Source organism: Nannobrachium achirus, assembly GCF_963921795.1.
Source record: "Nannobrachium achirus genome assembly, chromosome: 14".
Lineage (NCBI taxonomy): Eukaryota > Metazoa > Chordata > Actinopteri > Myctophiformes > Myctophidae > Nannobrachium > Nannobrachium achirus.
The window spans coordinates 684,001-705,918 of record NC_137821.1 but is presented as its reverse complement, the minus strand read 5'-3'; the positions used below and the strand labels follow the sequence as shown (position 1 = coordinate 705,918).

The 21,918-nt window shown below is 44.0% G+C and overlaps 1 protein-coding gene across 1 annotated transcript in view; it reads left to right on the top strand.

The window, feature by feature from the left end:
• Positions 1–1,940: 1,940 nt before the first annotated feature.
• The window catches only part of LOC308298643 (uncharacterized protein), a gene marked incomplete at both ends in the record, with an annotated part of 59,080 nt that continues 39,102 nt past the window's right edge, over positions 1,941–21,918 (top strand). The window contains 5 exons of the mRNA XM_080742286.1: positions 1,941–2,009; positions 2,042–2,112; positions 8,286–8,589; positions 17,418–17,526; positions 18,095–18,348. Of these exons, the coding sequence (XP_080598412.1) occupies positions 1,941–2,009; positions 2,042–2,112; positions 8,286–8,589; positions 17,418–17,526; positions 18,095–18,348 (807 nt within the window). The remainder of the gene's footprint in view (positions 2,010–2,041; positions 2,113–8,285; positions 8,590–17,417; positions 17,527–18,094; positions 18,349–21,918) is intronic.

Genomic DNA, 21,918 nt, shown 5'->3' with positions numbered 1-21,918 from the left:
CTTAATAAACTTGACCTTTCACTCTGTACTTAGTCTGCTCTTTTTCCCCTCTACACCAAACCTATTTGTTCTCAGAATATGGACGCTAGCGTTCAAGTGGTTAATATAAAAAAGGAGAAAAAAGGTTTCTATCACACATAGATTTGGAGGACCCCCTGTAGTAACTCTGAGGACCCCCTAGGGGTCCCGGACCCCCTGTTGAAGACCCCTGGTCTAGTGTAGATCTATAGACCCCCGGAGGGTCCATTTGGTTCCATTTGGCACTTTATTATGAGTAACAAATAGAACCAAATGGACCCTTACAGTTACAGCTAAGATAAGAGTCCATTTGGTTCTATTTGTACCCTCAGTTACAGAGCTGTACGTCTTTGGTTCTCAAAGTGGCGTGCAGGGACCCCCACGGGTCCTTGAGGGAGTTCCAGGGGGTCCCCAGCTAAATGACATAGTTAGGAACCAGTTGGACCTTCTAGGGTCCATTTGGTTCCATGTGTACCCTCTCAGAGTAACGTTTATGTTGATTTTTATAACATATAATATCAATTGGGCTATCAGAGAAAGAAAAGCCATTAAATGGGGGTCCGTAGCCTAATGCATGTCAAACTGGGGGTCCTTGAAATTAAAATGTTTGAGAGTCACTGTTAGAGCCACCCAAGTCTTCTCTTATATGGGGGTCCCTGGCACATCTTTTTCAAATTGGGGTCCACAGGCTAATAAGTGTCAGTTTGGGGGTCCTTGACATGAAAAACAAGTTTAAGATCCACTGCTGTAAGGTTCCATTTGTACACTCTCAGAGTTACAGAGCTGTAAGGGTCCATTTGTACACTCTCAGAGTTACAGAGCTGTAAGGGTCCATTTGTACACTCTCAGAGTTACAGAGCTGTAAGGGTCCATTTGTACACTCTCAGAGTTACAGAGCTGTAAGGGTCCATTTGTACACTCTCAGAGTTACAGAGCTGTAAGGGTCCATTTGGTTCCATGTGTACACTCTCAGAGTCACAGAGCTGTAAGGGTCCATTTGGTTGCATGTGTACACTCTCAGAGTTACAGAGGCCTAAGGGTCCATTTGGTTCCCAGCTCAGAACAATGTACGTAATTGGAATCCCAGTTGTGTGCAGATATTAAGCACATATACTAGACCAATGGTCTTCAACAGGGGGTCCTCCAAATCTATGTGGGATAGAAACTTTTTTCTCCTTTTTTATATTAACCACTTGAACCCTGGCGTCCATATTCTGAGAACTTTAGCCAAAAATAGCAGATCTACAAGCTCACAACGCCTTGCGCTGTGAGCTTGTAGATCGGCTATTTTCGGCAAAGAGCTTTGGTGTAGAGGGGAAAAAGAGCAGACTAAGTACAGAGTGAAAGGTCAAGTTTATTAAGTATTGACGGTTCAAGTGGTTAAATATCTGATATAAAACAATACACTGATGATTGTGCTGTCAAACAATGAAACTATATGGAATCTATGAACAGGTTGTGGGGGTCCCTGCTTCATCTCTCTCAACTAAGGGGTCCTTGGCCTGAAAACGTTGAAGACCCCTGCTCTACCAAATCTCTTAGCCAAAGAATAGCCAATCAACAGATCTTGTAGATCTGTTATCTTTAGGATAAAGGGTGATAATATGGTTTTGGTCCCAGTGATGGTGAGGTTTTCATATGATCCCATCCCTGGTAATGACCTTCTTTCTGCCTGTGTCTCCAGATGGAAGACTACAGCTCCGTTGCCATGGACAACCAGCCCACGGTTGCTACATGCAACCAAACCACACCGGTTGCCGGGGACGACGGCAACCAGAACGCCGTTGCTATGGACTCCCAGAGCACCGGGACGGTTGCTACGGGCAACAACAACAACCAGACTTTGGCAGCCGCCGACGCCAAGACGGAGGTTGTCGTTGACAACGGCGTCGCTACGGACAATGGGACCGTCGCTAAGGACGATGGAGCCGTTGCTAAGGACGCTGAGGCCGTCGCTACGGACGACGGGGCCGTTGCCGGGGGCGACGGGGGTGCGGTGGGCGGAGCCAAGGGTTCAGAGGAGAAGAAGAGGAAGAAGAAAGAGAAGAAAGAAGAGAAGAAGAGACGGAAGAGGACGAAAAAGAAAGGGAAGAAGTAAGAATTATTAATCAGTAATTATTACATATTAATATATTATAATATAGGATTTATTATTTATTAATGAGTAATTATTACATATTAGTATATTATAATATAGTGTTACATAATAGTAAGAAGGATTTATTAATTAATAATCAGTAATTATTACATATTAGTATAATGTAGTGTTACATAATAGTAAGACTGATTTATTCATTAATAATTATTACATATTAGTATAATGTAGTATAATATACATAATAGTAAGAAGGATTTATTAATTCATAATCAGTAATTATTACATATTAGTATAATGTAGTATAATATACATAATAGTAAGACTGATTTATTCATTATTTATCAGTAATTATTACATATTAGTATAATGTAGTATTACATAATAATAAGAAGGATTTATTCATTATTTATCAGTAATTATTACATATTAGTATAATGTAGTATTACATAATAGTAAGACTGATTTATTATGTATTAATCAGTAATTATTACATATTAGTATAATGTAGTATTACATAATAGTAAGACTGATTTATTATTTATTAATCAGTAATTATTACATATTAGTATAATGTAGTATTACATAATAGTAAGACTGATTTATTATTTATTAATCAGTAATTATTACATATTAGTATAATGTAGTATTACATAATAATAAGAAGGATTTATTCATTATTTATCAGTAATTATTACATATTAGTATAATGTAGTATTACATAATAGTAAGACTGATTTATTATGTATTAATCAGTAATTATTACATATTAGTATAATGTAGTATTACATAATAGTAAGACTGATTTATTATGTATTAATCAGTAATTATTACATATTAGTATAATGTAGTATTACATAATAGTAAGACTGATTTATTATTTATTAATCAGTAATTATTACATATTAGTATAATGTAGTATTACATAATAGTAAGACTGATTTATTATTTATTAATCAGTAATTATTACATATTAGTATAATGTAGTATTACATAATAGTAAGAAGGATTTATTATGTATTAATCAGTAATTATTACATATTAGTATAATGTAGTATTACATAATAGTAAGACTGATTTATTATTTATTAATCAGTAATTATTACATATTAGTATAATGTAGTATTACATAATAGTAAGAAGGATTTATTATGTATTAATCAGTAATTATTACATATTAGTATAATGTAGTATTACATAATAGTAAGACTGATTTATTATTTATTAATCAGTAATTATTACATATTAGTATAATGTAGTGTTACATAATAGTAAGCCGGATTTATTAATTAATAATCAGTAATTATTACATATTAGTATAATGTAGTATTACATAATAGTAAGAAGGATTTATTCATTATTAAATCTTCATTCCTGACGTTTGAGAAACCACAGAATATCTGAAAAGACCAGGGGCATAGTCCCGCCGATTTAAAATGACTCCAATACGGAACTAAAACTTCCTATGATTGGCCGCTAGTTGCGCTGTTTTCCCCCCCGGCCGATCGCAAAAAGAATTGTTCTCCATTGGACCCCATTCATTTTCCCCTTTCGTTTTCTAACCTTAATTAACATTTTCATAAATACTTTATGGTTCCTGTCGCTAGTAAAAAACTGCCTTTCAATCACGATGATATGCGTTTTGTGCAAATATGGTCCCATTTATGTTAAAATTGATGATAAAGTCGTGGGGGGCGTGGCCAACTAAACTGATACCAGCCGGCTGTGTTCTTCTTCGTGTGCTGTATTTCGGGAGGCTCCGACCACATTCTCCCAAGTATCCCTGCGGTTGCACGTGACCGTTAGCAGCCAATAGCATCTCTGATGCCTTTACAATTCTATAATGGCAACACCCATGCCAAGGACCCATATTGTGTCATTTGCGCTGCATAGAAACCAATGGCTTCGCTTTGTCCATATCTTTTATACAGTCTATGGAAAAGACACGTGATGGTCTGGCAGCAATAATCTATTTATAGTAATAAATATAGTCTATTTATAATCTAAAGACACGTGCAGGAAAACAGGACATTTTACATAATTGTGATTAACGTGTTTCTGTCGTTGACAATTACATTTCTGTTTGGCTTTTAGACTGCACATGGTAGATATGACACATAACCTAAATATACAAAGAAATGACTGACATATTTGACAACTTTATACTTTTAAAAGAACATTAATAGTGGAAATAGCCGATCTACAAGCTCACAATGTGTCGCACTCGTCTTCAGACCTCTGACGTTTTCACAAATCCACTCGTCAAATGGAGTCTGTGGCAGTAAAACAGTTAAAGACTCTTTCAAAAATGTTTGCTGGGCTGTGAGCTTGTAGATCTGCTATTTCGTTCAGAATCACTGTTCTAAAACATAAGAGTTTTCTGTAAAACCTGTGTTTCTGTGTGTTTATAAACTATAGCTAAAATGTAGGGATGGGTTTTGGCAAGAACCTCACCATTCCATACGTATCACGATGCGATTGTATCACGATATACAGTGATGTCATAAGATATGGCTTATAGAATGATGCCATGCTGAAATACTACTTTTGAGATATTCAAGTTCTAAATTTGGGAGGACCAACAAAATTATGTCCCGATCTCTCACATTAATTTAAAAAAAGTCTTATTTACATGCAGAGTTAAGCTCTGGCGTTTAAGTGAAATGTAGCCTGATATTTATGACATGCTTTTGTGGCTTTATCACATTTTAGAAAAAAAAAAAAAATAATAATTTCAGCTGTGGTCTAAAGTAGTGGCTTCCCAAATGACTGCTCAGTGTCATGCTCAGTCACATATTGTGATATATTGCAATATTCAACAGGATTTACGTTTTTCTTTTGGTAGCTCAAAATCCAACTTGCCATGTCCCACCTGGGGAGTCTAATAATATGCATTTACATCACATTATTAATAATATGCATTTACATCACATTATATTGATCAGTCAATGGACAAATTGAGTCAAAAACCATTTCATCAAAACTTTCCATTTTCATTCATTCAACAACAGTGGAGTGTCAGGAATGGACTTCTACCATTGGTTTCTGTGAACGGGAAAAGAGTTTTATTTTTAACTTTATCTCCAAAAGCATTGCTATACTACAGCCTGAAGTATCGTTACAGCATAGAGTAGGGCATTCACCAAGTATTCCAATATTCGAATATCAAAGTCACTATTCAACGTTTTTTGTTTGTTTTCTCTTTAATAAAAATATATAGTTTATAAAGCTTGTCTAGATAGGAAGTCATAAGAATGAGTTGTCAATGCCCCTGGTGGATGAATTTGTTAATGCTCTATACCAGGGCTTCTCAAACCTTTTTAGGCTGTGACCCCCAAAATAAACATATTTGAACTGGGGACCCCCACCCTGACAAGCACTTGGAATTGTAGGTATTACATTTAACACTCAGGACGCCACCATTCACTTGCGCTTTATTTTGAAGAGCCCCGGAAGCTCCGTGCGTGTGCACGTGGGTGTACACTGACGATCCAGGAAGGAGATCTGTTTGTTTACAAACGGTTGCGAAAACTAAAATCCTAACCGGGGCCGACCATCACGGCATAGTGTCGCCGTGAAGACAAGCTGATCTCGGCCTCCTCGGCGTTATTTGCACCTTATTTCGAGATAAAGCAGTTTTTATGTTTCAGTATAGAATAGGAGTCAGTGGATAATGGCCGCTCTCCGTTGCTTCTGGCTGCGTTGCGTCATGACGTATGCAGTTTTTTCTTTCACCAGCACCCGTAGCAAGCGTCTGAGATGCGGGTTACCATGGAAACCTTATCTCGTCTGTGAACGTGTTTGGCTACCAAGAGCAGCCAAACTGTTAATGTGACTCAGTTCTGCAGATAAATATTGTGAAAATTGCGAGGCGTTGTGAGCATGTAGATCTGCTATTTTCACAATGTTCTCCTCTTGCTTAATATTTGACAGTTTGGCCAGTCCTGTTGAATATTCCACTATTGGAATACTTTGAGGTTGAATAATTAGAATACTAAAGATCACTATTGGTGAATGCCCTAGTCTGAAGTATCGTTACAGTATTGGGAAATAAAACATTGCCATATTGATTATATCGCCCATCAATACATATTGATTATATCGCCCATCAATACTAAAATGCAACGTGTCATAAATGCTTCCCCTGGTTTGTAATGAAACTAACTAACTAAGCCATAAAATAGTATTACAAAAAAATAAAAATAATAATAATAATATATTTCTTTTCCGATTTTCGATTATGTAATATTAAAATCGATAATCAATCGATTAATCGAAAATCGATTAATCGTTGACATCCCTAGTATTAATGCCATCAACGATCTTCATATATGGGCATAAAAGGGATACCAATATATGGACTGTCACTGTGATTTCACCTGTGATGTCACTGTGACAGTATGGATATCCAGGGTTTGATCTTTGATGAGGTGATGTCATGTGACATCACTTCCTGTTAGGGCTGTGAAAATTTGCCAAAAATAGCATTCGAATATTCGCCTGAAAATCCCCCGTATATTCGAATAAATTCGAATATTCGAAAATATCGAATAATTCGAAGCATCCGAAATTCGAAGCCCTTTATTCTAGACAGTCGCTTCTATCGCTTTTCTTTTTTTTTTACTGTGTGCAGGTCCACGTTGGTCAGGGACGTGCAAAGAATGTTAAGAGAGGCAGGGGCTGACATTTCTAAAAGGGCCTTTTGGTGGACAATTCTCTGTTAAAAGGGCAGGGGCTCAAGCCCCGTTTGATGTATGTGTGCACGTGCCTGCGTTAGAGCAGAATCTGATCCTCGTTGCAAAGCGTCACTCACAGCAGCCGTGATTGAGTTGAGTTGGAACAGCCACGACATGAAATGAGCAATTATAATCACACCAATGGATTATGTTCTGGTTTGAACCAAATTAGATAGTCTACATTAAGAGCAGTGTGAGTGACGGAGGGAGTTTTACCGTTATTGCGTGCGGGGAGATTGACTCGGTGAGAGAAGAAATCCATGCTTTTTTATAGTGTTTTCGGTGGAGAAGTCTCGTTGTTGTATGCCTTCCCGTCACTACCGAAACGAGTCGCCCGTTTCAGCTTAACTCGTTAATCATTCTGAATCAACGTGAGCCAGTTTAAAAGCACTGTGTGTGCACTGTGCACTGTCTGCGAGGCGGACGAGTGCATCTGTCTCTCCACTCCGACATGTGACGGCCAGTGTGTGAAGGGAAAGTGAAGCAGCTGGAGGTTTATTCTTCGCTGTATGACGGTGTCGCTAAATAGGCACCCTTAACACAATGCCTGCCAAGGGTTAAAAAAAAATCTATCTTAGTACTGCCCGGCTTTTTACAAAAAATTAAAAAAAAAAATTAAACATTTTTTGAAAAAAAATAAGCTCTCAGAAGATGTCCATTGCCCCCTTGCAGTTGGCAGAAAAATATAATCAACCCCAAGAAAAATCTATTTTTAGATTAACACACACAAACAATTACAGCATGTGGATGGTGGCCATTTTGGCAGCCATCTTGAAGGTGGTGTGCAGAAAGCTGATTACATGAATAACATTTTTATAATTTTTTATCAGCATCACAGGCTGCCCAAAGAGCTGTGAACACATTGCTGTCTCATATATTAGTGAACAGTGCCCCCCAGTGGCCAAAAACGGTAGAACGTACAGTAACGTGTAAGGCGGTAGATAGCTGGGCAAAATAGAACGTTTATAAACGTGTAAGGCGGCAGATGTGTTAATGTACAAGCCCACAGCGTATTGGATCAGCGACGTATTGTGGACTTGTAGATCAGCCCACTTTTGCAGCAGCGAATGGAGACTTCTGCCTTGCGAGACCAGCCACCTTTTAACGTTCCATGCGCCCAGAATCTCGCGAGAAGTGCGGTAGATTTGTTTTAATTAAATATAAATTAATTCGAAGCTCAATTTTTTACTTTCGAATATTCGTTTATTGTTAACATTCGAACGAATCTTCGAATATGGAATATTCTTTCACACCCCTACTTCCTGTACGGAAGGACAGACAAGCTACAACATTTCTCATGGTATACTGTGACCTTCAGTCTCTTGTGAAATACAATGTTGTCAACCAATCATCAAGGACGATGATACACGAAAGAAGAAGAAGAAGTCGCAATGAATCAATCAATAATCAATAATTGTCGTCTCCCTGACACCCAGTGTAAAGAAGAAGCTTCCTCCAGGACCCAAGGGGAGGCCGGCAGCCCCTCCCCCCCCTGATGAAGAGGAGGAGGGGGGGGTGAGGGTGAAGAAGATCATCCATGGGGAGCGACGACGCTGGGATAAAAGCCACTACTGTGTGTTCTGTAGACGACCTCAGAGGAAGATAGGACGCCACCTACTGGTCAGCCACAGGACTGAAGCTGAGGTGCAGAAAGCTGCTGCCTTCCCCAAAGGATCCAAACAACGTCTGTTGTTACTGGAACAGCTGAGGTGTAGGGGAGACTACAGACACAATATAGAGGTATGTCTGTTGTTACTGTCTGTTACTGTCTGTCTGTTGTTATAGAGGAGACTACAGACACAATATAGAGGTGAGTCTGTTGTCTGTCTGTTACTGTCTGTTGTTACTGGAACAGCTGAGGTGTAGGGGAGACTACAGACACAATATAGAGGTATGTCTGTTGTTACTGTCTGTTACTGTCTGTCTGTTGTTATAGAGGAGACTACAGACACAATATAGAGGTTTGTCTGTTGTTACTGTCTGTTGTTACTGTCTGTCTGTTGTTACTGTCTGTTACTGTCTGTTACTGTCTGTCTGTTGTTACTGGAACAGCTGAGGTGTAGGGGAGACTACAGACACAACATAGAGGTATGTCTGTTACTGTCTGTTACTGTCTGTCTGTTGTTATGATGTAGAGGGGACTACAGACACAATATAGAGGTTAGTCTGTTGTTACTGTCTGTTGTTATAGAGGAGACTACTGACACAATATAGAGGTTAGTCTGTTGTTAGTCTGTTGTTAGTCTGTTGTTACTGTCCGTTACTGTCTGTTGTTATGATGCAGAGGAGACTACAGACACAATATAGAGGTATGTCTGTTGTTACTGGAACAGCTGAGGTGTAGAGGGGATTACAGACACAACATAGAGGTTAGTCTGTTGTTACTGTCTGTAGTTATGATGTAGAGGAGACTAGTGACTACAGACACAATATAGAGGTTAGTCTGTTGTTACTGTCTGTTGTTATAGAGGAGACTACAGACACAATATAGATCAGGGGTGCCCACACTTTTTTGACGTGAGATCTACATTTAAAATGACCAGCTCAACATGATCTACCCACCCAAAAAACTTTACCTGAGGGGGCTTTGGAATAGCGGCACTGGCGTTACATACAGTATAAGTCAAACACACTTAAATAGTAGGGGAAATAGTGGAGAAAAAAGTATTCTACCCATTCTGTATGGAAGTGCTAGGTTTTGGGGTTCTTTGTAATGCTACTGACTCTCGAAAACAAAGCATTGCATTGGGGGTTTACGTATTTTAGAAGCCACGAAGGGAGTTGACAGACCCTTCTTGATGTCAATAAATCAAGTTTCATTATAGCCTATATATTTTTAGGGCATGTCATGTGGTCTACCTGCACAGCCTTTGTGATCTACTGGTAGATCACAATCTACCTTTTGGGCTGCCCTGATATAGAGGTTAGTCTGTTGTCTGTCTGTCTGTCTGTAGTTACTGGAACAGCTACGCTGTAGAGGAGATTACAGACACAACATAGAGGTGAGACGTACCTTAGGCCACGGACAGATGAATCTGGATATTTCACACGTCCCAGATTTTCCAATATCCATGTGTTAATGTAGCCGGCACCTTAGTGAGGAACAGTTATCAGAGTCTTTGACCAAATTTTGGGAACTAAATGATTACCAGTAGCTTTCTGCACAAATAAAATATGAATCTCTCTCTCAGCTAAGGGGTCCCTGCTTCATCTCTCTCTCAGCTAAGGGGTCCCTGCTTCATCTCTCTCTCAACTAAGGGGTCCCTGCTTCATCTCTCTCTCAGCTAAGGGTTCCCTGCTTCATCTCTCTCTCAGCTAAGGGGTCCCTGCTTCATCTCTCTCTCAGCTAAGGGTTCCCTGCTTCATCTCTCTCTCAGCTAAGGGGTCCCTGCTTCATCTCTCTCTCAGCTAAGGGGTCCCTGCTTCATCTCTCTCTCAGCTAAGGGGTCCCTGCTTCATCTCTCTCTCAGCTAAGGGGTCCCTGCTTCATCTCTCTCTCAACTAAGGGGTCCCTGCTTCATCTCTCTCTCAGCTAAGGGGTCCCTGCTTCATCTCTCTCTCAGCTAAGGGGTCCCTGCTTCATCTCTCTCTCAGCTAAGGGGTCCCTGCTTCATCTCTCTCTCAGCTAAGGGGTCCCTGCTTCATCTCTCTCTCAACTAAGGGGTCCCTGCTTCATCTCTCTCTCAGCTAAGGGGTCCCTGCTTCATCTCTCTCTCAGCTAAGGGGTCCCTGCTTCATCTCTCTCTCAGCTAAGGGGTCCCTGCTTCATCTCTCTCTCAGCTAAGGGGTCCCTGCTTCATCTCTCTCTCAACTAAGGGGTCCCTGCTTCATCTCTCTCTCAGCTAAGGGGTCCCTGCTTCATCACTCTCTCAGCTAAGGGGTCCCTGCTTCATCTCTCTCTCAACTAAGGGGTCCCTGCTTCATCTCTCTCTCAGCTAAGGGGTCCCTGCTTCATCTCTCTCTCAGCTAAGGGGTCCCTGCTTCATCTCTCTCTCAGCTAAGGGGTCCCTGCTTCATCTCTCTCTCAGCTAAGGGGTCCCTGCTTCATCTCTCTCAGCTAAGGGGTCCCTGCTTCATCTCTCTCTCAACTAAGGGGTCCCTGCTTCATCTCTCTCTCAGCTAAGGGGTCCCTGCTTCATCTCTCTCTCAACTAAGGGGTCCCTGCTTCATCTCTCTCTCAGCTAAGGGGTCCCTGCTTCATCTCTCTCTCAGCTAAGGGGTCCCTGCTTCATCTCTCTCTCAACTAAGGGGTCCCTGCTTCATCTCTCTCTCAGCTAAGGGGTCCCTGCTTCATCTCTCTCTCAACTAAGGGGTCCCTGCTTCATCTCTCTCTCAACTAAGGGGTCCCTGCTTCATCTCTCTCTCAACAGGGGTCCCTGCTTCATCTCTCTCTCAACTAAGGGGTCCCTGCTTCATCTCTCTCTCAACTAAGGGGTCCCTGCTTCATCTCTCTCTCAACTAAGGGGTCCCTGCATCATCTCTCTCAGCTAAGGGGTCCCTGCTTCATCTCTCTCAGCTAAGGGGTCCCTGCTTCATCTCTCTCTCAGCTAAGGGGTCTCTGCTTCATCTCTCTCTCAGCTAAGGGGTCTCTGCTTCATCTCTCTCTCTCAACTAAGGGGTCCCTGCTTCATCTCTCTCTCAGCTAAGGGGTCCCTGCTTCATCTCTCTCTCAGCTAAGGGGTCCCTGCTTCATCTCTCTCTCAGCTAAGGGGTCCCTGCTTCATCTCTCTCTCAACTAAGGGGTCCCTGCTTCATCTCTCTCTCAGCTAAGGGGTCCCTGCTTCATCTCTCTCTCAGCTAAGGGGTCCCTGCTTCATCTCTCTCTCAACTAAGGGGTCCCTGCTTCATCTCTCTCTCAACTAAGGGGTCCCTGCTTCATCTCTCTCTCAGCTAAGGGGTCCCTGCTTCATCTCTCTCTCAGCTAAGGGGTCCCTGCTTCATCTCTCTCTCAACTAAGGGGTCCCTGCTTCATCTCTCTCTCAACTAAGGGGTCCCTGCTTCATCTCTCTCTCAACTAAGGGGTCCCTGCTTCATCTCTCTCTCAACTAGGGGTCCCTGCTTCATCTCTCTCTCAACTAGGGGTCCCTGCTTCATCTCTCTCTCAGCTAAGGGGTCCCTGCTTCATCTCTCTCTCAATTAAGGGGTCCCTGCTTCATCTCTCTCTCAACTAAGGGGTCCCTGCTTCATCTCTCTCTCAACTAAGGGGTCCCTGCTTCATCTCTCTCTCAATTAAGGGGTCCCTGCTTCATCTCTCTCTCAATTAAGGGGTCCCTGCTTCATCTCTCTCTCAACTAAGGGGTCCCTGCTTCATCTCTCTCTCAATTAAGGGGTCCCTGCTTCATCTCTCTCTCAACTAAGGGGTCCCTGCTTCATCTCTCTCTCAACTAAGGGGTCCCTGCTTCATCTCTCTCTCAACTAAGGGGTCCCTGCTTCATCTCTCTCTCAACTAAGGGGTCCCTGCTTCATCTCTCTCTCAATTAAGAGGTCCCTGCTTCATCTCTCTCTCAACTAAGGGGTCCCTGCTTCATCTCTCTCTCAATTAAGGGGTCCCAGCTTCATCTCTCTCTCAACTAAGGGGTCCCTGCTTCATCTCTCTCTCAACTAAGGGGTCCCTGCTTCATCTCTCTCTCAATTAAGGGGTCCCTGCTTCATCTCTCTCTCAACTAAGGGGTCCCTGCTTCATCTCTCTCTCAACTAAGGGGTCCCTGCTTCATCTCTCTCTCAACTAAGGGGTCCCTGCTTCATCTCTCTCTCAACTAAGAGGTCCCTGCTTCATCTCTCTCTCAACTAAGGGGTCCCTGCTTCATCTCTCTCTCAACTAAGGGGTCCCTGCTTCATCTCTCTCTCAACTAAGAGGTCCCTGCTTCTCTCTCTCTCAACTAAGGGGTCCCTGCTTCATCTCTCTCTCAACTAAGGGGTCCCTGCTTCATCTCTCTCTCAATTAAGGGGTCCCTGCTTCATCTCTCTCTCAACTAAGGGGTCCCTGCTTCATCTCTCTCTCAACTAAGGGGTCCCTGCTTCATCTCTCTCTCAACTAAGAGGTCCCTGCTTCATCTCTCTCTCAACTAAGGGGTCCCTGCTTCATCTCTCTCTCAACTAAGAGGGTCCCTGCTTCATCTCTCTCTCAACTAAGGGGTCCCTGCTTCATCTCTCTCTCAACTAAGGGGTCCCTGCTTCATCTCTCTCTCAACTAAGGGGTCCCTGCTTCATCTCTCTCTCAACTAAGAGGTCCCTGCTTCATCTCTCTCTCAACTAAGGGGTCCCTGCTTCATCTCTCTCTCAACTAAGGGGTCCCTGCTTCATCTCTCTCTCAACTAAGGGGTCCCTGCTTCATCTCTCTCTCAACTAAGAGGTCCCTGCTTCATCTCTCTCTCAACTAAGGGGTCCCTGCTTCATCTCTCTCTCAACTAAGGGGTCCCTGCTTCATCTCTCTCTCAACTAAGAGGTCCCTGCTTCATCTCTCTCTCAACTAAGGGGTCCCTGCTTCATCTCTCTCTCAACTAAGGGGTCCCTGCTTCATCTCTCTCTCAGCTAAGGGGTCCCTGCTTCATCTCTCTCTCAGCTAAGGGGTCCCTGCTTCATCTCTCTCTCAACTAAGAGGTCCCTGCTTCATCTCTCTCTCAACTAAGGGGTCCCTGCTTCATCTCTCTCTCAACTAAGGGGTCCCTGCTTCATCTCTCTCTCAACTAAGGGGTCCCTGCTTCATCCCTCTCTCAACTAAGGGGTCCCTGCTTCATCTCTCTCTCAACTAAGGGGTCCCTGCTTCATCTCTCTCTCAACTAAGGGGTCCCTGCTTCATCTCTCTCTCAACTAAGGGGTCCCTGCTTCATCTCTCTCTCAACTAAGAGGTCCCTGCTTCATCTCTCTCTCAACTAAGGGGTCCCTGCTTCATCTCTCTCTCAACTAAGGGGTCCCTGCTTCATCTCTCTCTCAACTAAGAGGGTCCCTGCTTCATCTCTCTCTCAACTAAGGGGTCCCTGCTTCATCTCTCTCTCAGCTAAGGGGTCCCTGCTTCATCTCTCTCTCAGCTAAGGGGTCCCTGCTTCATCTCTCTCTCAGCTAAGGGGTCCCTGCTTCATCTCTCTCTCAACTAAGGGGTCCCTGCTTCATCTCTCTCTCAGCTAAGGGGTCCCTGCTTCATCTCTCTCTCAGCTAAGGGGTCCCTGCTTCATCTCTCTCTCAGCTAAGGGGTCCCTGCTTCATCTCTCTCTCAGCTAAGGGGTCCCTGCTTCATCTCTCTCTCAACTAAGGGGTCCCTGCTTCATCTCTCTCTCAGCTAAGGGGTCCCTGCTTCATCACTCTCTCAGCTAAGGGGTCCCTGCTTCATCTCTCTCTCAACTAAGGGGTCCCTGCTTCATCTCTCTCTCAGCTAAGGGGTCCCTGCTTCATCTCTCTCTCAGCTAAGGGGTCCCTGCTTCATCTCTCTCTCAGCTAAGGGGTCCCTGCTTCATCTCTCTCTCAGCTAAGGGGTCCCTGCTTCATCTCTCTCAGCTAAGGGGTCCCTGCTTCATCTCTCTCTCAACTAAGGGGTCCCTGCTTCATCTCTCTCTCAGCTAAGGGGTCCCTGCTTCATCTCTCTCTCAACTAAGGGGTCCCTGCTTCATCTCTCTCTCAGCTAAGGGGTCCCTGCTTCATCTCTCTCTCAGCTAAGGGGTCCCTGCTTCATCTCTCTCTCAACTAAGGGGTCCCTGCTTCATCTCTCTCTCAGCTAAGGGGTCCCTGCTTCATCTCTCTCTCAACTAAGGGGTCCCTGCTTCATCTCTCTCTCAACTAAGGGGTCCCTGCTTCATCTCTCTCTCAACAGGGGTCCCTGCTTCATCTCTCTCTCAACTAAGGGGTCCCTGCTTCATCTCTCTCTCAACTAAGGGGTCCCTGCTTCATCTCTCTCTCAACTAAGGGGTCCCTGCATCATCTCTCTCAGCTAAGGGGTCCCTGCTTCATCTCTCTCAGCTAAGGGGTCCCTGCTTCATCTCTCTCTCAGCTAAGGGGTCCCTGCTTCATCTCTCTCTCAGCTAAGGGGTCTCTGCTTCATCTCTCTCTCAGCTAAGGGGTCTCTGCTTCATCTCTCTCTCTCAACTAAGGGGTCCCTGCTTCATCTCTCTCTCAGCTAAGGGGTCCCTGCTTCATCTCTCTCTCAGCTAAGGGGTCCCTGCTTCATCTCTCTCTCAGCTAAGGGGTCCCTGCTTCATCTCTCTCTCAACTAAGGGGTCCCTGCTTCATCTCTCTCTCAGCTAAGGGGTCCCTGCTTCATCTCTCTCTCAGCTAAGGGGTCCCTGCTTCATCTCTCTCTCAACTAAGGGGTCCCTGCTTCATCTCTCTCTCAACTAAGGGGTCCCTGCTTCATCTCTCTCTCAGCTAAGGGGTCCCTGCTTCATCTCTCTCTCAGCTAAGGGGTCCCTGCTTCATCTCTCTCTCAACTAAGGGGTCCCTGCTTCATCTCTCTCTCAACTAAGGGGTCCCTGCTTCATCTCTCTCTCAACTAAGGGGTCCCTGCTTCATCTCTCTCTCAACTAGGGGTCCCTGCTTCATCTCTCTCTCAACTAGGGGTCCCTGCTTCATCTCTCTCTCAGCTAAGGGGTCCCTGCTTCATCTCTCTCTCAATTAAGGGGTCCCTGCTTCATCTCTCTCTCAACTAAGGGGTCCCTGCTTCATCTCTCTCTCAACTAAGGGGTCCCTGCTTCATCTCTCTCTCAATTAAGGGGTCCCTGCTTCATCTCTCTCTCAATTAAGGGGTCCCTGCTTCATCTCTCTCTCAACTAAGGGGTCCCTGCTTCATCTCTCTCTCAATTAAGGGGTCCCTGCTTCATCTCTCTCTCAACTAAGGGGTCCCTGCTTCATCTCTCTCTCAACTAAGGGGTCCCTGCTTCATCTCTCTCTCAACTAAGGGGTCCCTGCTTCATCTCTCTCTCAACTAAGGGGTCCCTGCTTCATCTCTCTCTCAATTAAGAGGTCCCTGCTTCATCTCTCTCTCAACTAAGGGGTCCCTGCTTCATCTCTCTCTCAATTAAGGGGTCCCAGCTTCATCTCTCTCTCAACTAAGGGGTCCCTGCTTCATCTCTCTCTCAACTAAGGGGTCCCTGCTTCATCTCTCTCTCAATTAAGGGGTCCCTGCTTCATCTCTCTCTCAACTAAGGGGTCCCTGCTTCATCTCTCTCTCAACTAAGGGGTCCCTGCTTCATCTCTCTCTCAACTAAGGGGTCCCTGCTTCATCTCTCTCTCAACTAAGAGGTCCCTGCTTCATCTCTCTCTCAACTAAGGGGTCCCTGCTTCATCTCTCTCTCAACTAAGGGGTCCCTGCTTCATCTCTCTCTCAACTAAGAGGTCCCTGCTTCATCTCTCTCTCAACTAAGGGGTCCCTGCTTCATCTCTCTCTCAACTAAGGGGTCCCTGCTTCATCTCTCTCTCAATTAAGGGGTCCCTGCTTCATCTCTCTCTCAACTAAGGGGTCCCTGCTTCATCTCTCTCTCAACTAAGGGGTCCCTGCTTCATCTCTCTCTCAACTAAGAGGTCCCTGCTTCATCTCTCTCTCAACTAAGGGGTCCCTGCTTCATCTCTCTCTCAACTAAGAGGTCCCTGCTTCATCTCTCTCTCAACTAAGGGGTCCCTGCTTCATCTCTCTCTCAACTAAGGGGTCCCTGCTTCATCTCTCTCTCAACTAAGGGGTCCCTGCTTCATCTCTCTCTCAACTAAGAGGTCCCTGCTTCATCTCTCTCTCAACTAAGGGGTCCCTGCTTCATCTCTCTCTCAACTAAGGGGTCCCTGCTTCATCTCTCTCTCAACTAAGGGGTCCCTGCTTCATCTCTCTCTCAACTAAGAGGTCCCTGCTTCATCTCTCTCTCAACTAAGGGGTCCCTGCTTCATCTCTCTCTCAACTAAGGGGTCCCTGCTTCATCTCTCTCTCAACTAAGAGGTCCCTGCTTCATCTCTCTCTCAACTAAGGGGTCCCTGCTTCATCTCTCTCTCAACTAAGGGGTCCCTGCTTCATCTCTCTCTCAATTAAGGGGTCCCTGCTTCATCTCTCTCTCAACTAAGGGGTCCCTGCTTCATCTCTCTCTCAACTAAGGGGTCCCTGCTTCATCTCTCTCTCAACTAAGAGGTCCCTGCTTCATCTCTCTCTCAACTAAGGGGTCCCTGCTTCATCTCTCTCTCAACTAAGAGGTCCCTGCTTCATCTCTCTCTCAACTAAGGGGTCCCTGCTTCATCTCTCTCTCAATTAAGGGGTCCCTGCTTCATCTCTCTCTCAACTAAGGGGTCCCTGCTTCATCTCTCTCTCAACTAAGGGGTCCCTGCTTCATCTCTCTCTCAACTAAGAGGTCCCTGCTTCATCTCTCTCTCAACTAAGAGGTCCCTGCTTCATCTCTCTCTCAACTAAGGGGTCCCTGCTTCATCTCTCTCTCAACTAAGGGGTCCCTGCTTCATCTCTCAACTAAGGGGTTCTTGGCCTGAAAACGTTGAAGACCCCTGGCTTAGGATTTTGTTACTGGGTGAAAAATATGTTACAAAATAAAAAATAACTTGTCTCTCTCTACATGTCTGTCTGTCTGTCTGTCTCTCTGGTTGATTGACAGGTGATCCGTCGGGGTCAAGGAGAGATCGTAACGTGTCGTCAGCCCTCACAGGAAGTCAACGCCTCTAACTTCCTGCCCTGTACGCTGTGTCTGGGCTTCTTCCTTAAAGGTACAGTAGCTTTGTTTTGGTCTGTTCCATGGAGGAAGCTCCACTGATCACAAGCCTTAAAGGAGAGTAAATTCCTAACTCCCTTCAAAAACTGTCTGAAAAGTCACTTACAGACGGCTGCTACTCCAGATTTGTTTTCTCTTTTATTTTATTTTCTTTTGCCATTGATATTATCCCATGCAAAGCACTGTGTTCTGTCTGTCTGTCTTTCAATGTTATATGAGAACATAAAGTGGTTCCTGTGGAAATAAGCCGTAAAGTTTACTAGGATCTCCTTTGCGTAGACCCTGTACCAGTGATTTGTACATTTGTTTTGAAACGGTGCCATGGCATTAGTCTGAAGGATCATTAGTCTGAATTTGTAAAGAATACTCTGCCTCTAACCCTAACCCTAACCCTAACCCTAACCCTAACCCTAAAGCTAACCTCAGTAACCTAAACTAAATTTGGACTAATGAACCTTCGGACTTATGGGCCGTCCCCCATGAAACTGTACTTTTTCCTATGCAACCTGACAATCAATCAATCAATCAATCAATCAATCAACCAATCATTGCCTCCCCTCCAGATGACCTGTGGAAGCACATGGCGACGTGTCGCAGGAAGACGGGGGGCGTGCCCGCTGACCCCTCCTCCCTGGGCCAGGACACGCCCCCAGGAGGCGGGGCCACCGAGGGGGGCGGGGCCACCGAGGGGGGCGGGGCCAGGAAGAGGAGGCGTGTCCAGGCCGACGCGTCCCGCCTCCTGCCAATCAGCGACGGCGCCACGGAGAAATGCAGCGACATCATCCACCGTATGCACCATGATGCTGTGTCACAACAAGTATGTTTATCCTTATGCACCTTATGCACCTTATGCACCATGACGCTGTGTCCCAGCAGGTCTGTCCTTATGCACCTTATGCACCGTATGCACCATGATGCTGTGTCACAACAAGTATGTTTATCCTTATGCACCCTAACCCTAACCCTGTCCTTATGCACCGTATGCACCATGATGCTGTTTCACAACAAGTATGTTTATCCTTATGCACCCTAACCCTAACCCTGTCCTTATGCACCTTATGCACCATGACGCTGTTTCACAACAGGTCTGTCCTTATGCACCTTATGCACCATGACGCTGTTTCACAACAGGTCTGTCCTTATGCACCTTATGCACCTTCAGACCTGCCAACCTGTACGCATTTTGCGTATTGAGCACGCATTTTAGGTCTCTGTACGCAGGTACGCAAACTCCTCTAACGGCTACGCATTTTTGGTTCGGGGGATGGTAACCGATGGTAACACATAACACATTCTGCGTTGTGTTGTGTCTCAAAGTGAGGCCAACATTTTTGCTCCATGCCGTGTAGTTCTCCCAGGCACCACATGAATGGTGTGTGAATGGGGTGCATGGCGCTGCGGAGCACTAGAACGGAAGCGATGCTCATTTTGTCGGTAGAAGAAGAATTTAACCGAATGGCCGCGGACGGAGTTTGTTTTGTTTTGGTCATAGACGAGTTATAAGAAGAAGGTTTTGGTTTAGTTTCAGCATGCACACATCTCACAGCGACGCGTTATCGCTCGGATTTCACATAGCGGCGATATTAATCAGATTAATTTATAAAGAAGATACTACGGAGAATGGCCGTGGTGTGCTGCCAACGAGTCTTAACAGGTAGGCTAATAATAAACTTTTAAAACCCTCCTCTGAGGTGAATTCACATGTCATAGCAGCCACGAGGGTGAGAATTGGTGAAATCTCGTACTATGCCTAACCTAAACCTATCTTGCGACGCTGGTGAAACAAAACAACGAGCGGCTGCGGTCCGCCTGGAGCTGTGGTGTTGTGTATGAAGCCTGTGTTGTAATTCGTCATACGACGGTGTTGCAGCGAGCAACCAGTCAAAACGTGTGACCCAGGGCTTACACAATGAACTGAAGCATACATTGGCCATGATTGGATAACATACTGGGCTGCCTGTTCCACTTTATCTCTAAATGAGTATGGATGAATGAATTAGGCCCATGTGTATTGTCAAACACATTAACAGTGAACAAATTATTTATCACCTTTGAATATATGAAGACATTAATGGTCTATCAACAATGACTAGCCTGCAGCCTATATGAATGAATATACAGACTAGGCTGTATGTGATCTATACACAATGTAGGCCTATATATCAATTAATGAATGCAATAGAAACCTACATGAGTTGAATACCTTCAACTTCATGCAAATCATGCACAGAAATATGGTTTTATTTAGGCTGCTCAATTAACAAAGACACAGGTTTATGTAAATAGCCTACAATGAAAAGCTATTTTGCAATTTGAATAACAGGATTATATTGATGTATGTTCATTCCTGAAGTCACTGGTGACTGTTTTGCGAGTCTATTGTTAACTAACTCTGAGCAAGTGCAGTTAGTATATTTTATTAAAGATTTGTCAACAATATTGCCAAAGCAACATTACTGTATTGCCTGGTAATACTAGCCTACTTTTTCTCCAGACCAAATGGCATTTTTATTTAAAAGGTTGTTCTAACATATTGCCTCCTCCTATTAGTGTAAGTCAAGACATGCAATGTGCTACATTTCTGGTGTGAAATTTTGTTAACATAACTGTAAAGGTCCCACCCAAAAAGGTGCATGGAACCCCCCAAAATATACGCTGTTTTGGGTAGCACTTTACAATAATGACCTGTTATAAATCATTTATAAACATTTATAAGCAGTTTATAGATGAGTAATAAACATGAACAAACTGTTTATTGACATTTGTAAATGTTTAACTAAACATGTATAACTGTTTTAAACATCATTTACATGTTATTAGTAAGGTATTAGTAAGTAGTAAACTAATCATGAATAAACCATTTATATACATTTGTAAATGCTTACTAAATCATTTATAACCAATGCTAAAATTCACATAATGTGTAGGTAGGAATGCATTTACAAATGTCTGTTAAGGTGACCTCCATGTGTTGTTCATGTTTAATATACGCTTTGTAGATGTTATCAAGAGCCCTAATGTAAAGTGAAGACTATTCATTGCGACCATCAGGTTGCAAGTTACTATGAAAACCTCCCCCGGCTGTCTGTCAGTCCCTCCGTCAGTCCGTCCGTCACGTCACATCACGTCACGTCACACTTTTGGCCCTACTCTTATCTCCGGCACCGTTTCCCCTATCCATGCCAAACTTGCCAAACTGCTAAACATGAACAAACATGGAGGCCACATTAACAGACAGTTGTAAATAATGAATAGTCTTCACTTTACATTAGGGCTCTTGATAACATCTACTAATGATTTATAGATATTTAATGAATGTTTTACAAAGCATAACCATGAACAAACAAGGAGGCCACATTAACAGACAGATATAAATAACCAGTAAGGAGATAAGCAACCTCATGGTGGCGCTAGAAGAGGGGCATGTGAGAAATCAGGGGTGGAGGTTGTGGTTTGGCAGCCAAGGAGTGTGTGCAAAGTTTGGCATGGATAGGGGCAACGGTGCCAGAGATAAGAGTAGGGCCAAAAGTGTGGCGTGACGTGACGTGACGTGACGTGACGTGACGGACATCCGGTGGAGGTTTGTATAGTAACTTGCGACCTCACGGTCGCAATGAATAGCCTTCACTTTACATTGGGGCTCTTGATAACATCTACAAAGCGTATATTAAACATGAACAACACATGGAGGTCACCTTAACAGACATTTGTAAATGCATTCCTACCTACACGGTATGTGAATTTTAGCATTGGTTATAAATGATTTGGTAAGCATTTACAAATGTATATAAATGGTTTATTCATGATTAGTTTACTACTTACTAATACCTTACTAATAACATGTAAATGATGTTTAAAACAGTTATAAATGTTTAGTTAAACATTTACAAATGTCAATAAACAGTTTGTTCATGTTTATTACTCATCTATAAACTGCTTATACATGTTTATAAATGATTTATAACAGGTCATTATTGTAAAGTGCTACCCTGTTTGGTGCGGGAAAACAACAAAAATTGCACCGCGGGCGCTGCGCGGGCGCTGCGGGTGTTGGCAGGTCTGCACCTCATGCACCAAGACCCTGTTTCACAACAGGTCTGTCTGTCTGTCTAACGACAAGTCCTGCCGTCAGAAAACCCCTTTCCGAGGGTACAGATGTAGCTGGCACACACAAGTATGCCCCTCTCTTACCTAGTCTTAATTACTTCCCACCAGTGAAGGGGATCCAAATTGGAAGCGATGACATTTTCATCGCAGTAACGGCTTAGTTCCATTTCAGGCGTTACAGGTGTCTCCGTGTGATGCAGACTCGTTCTTGTCATATTGTGGTCTCTTCACCCCCCCCCCCCCCCTTCCCCCGCTGATTCAGAGTCCTCCTCCTTGACCT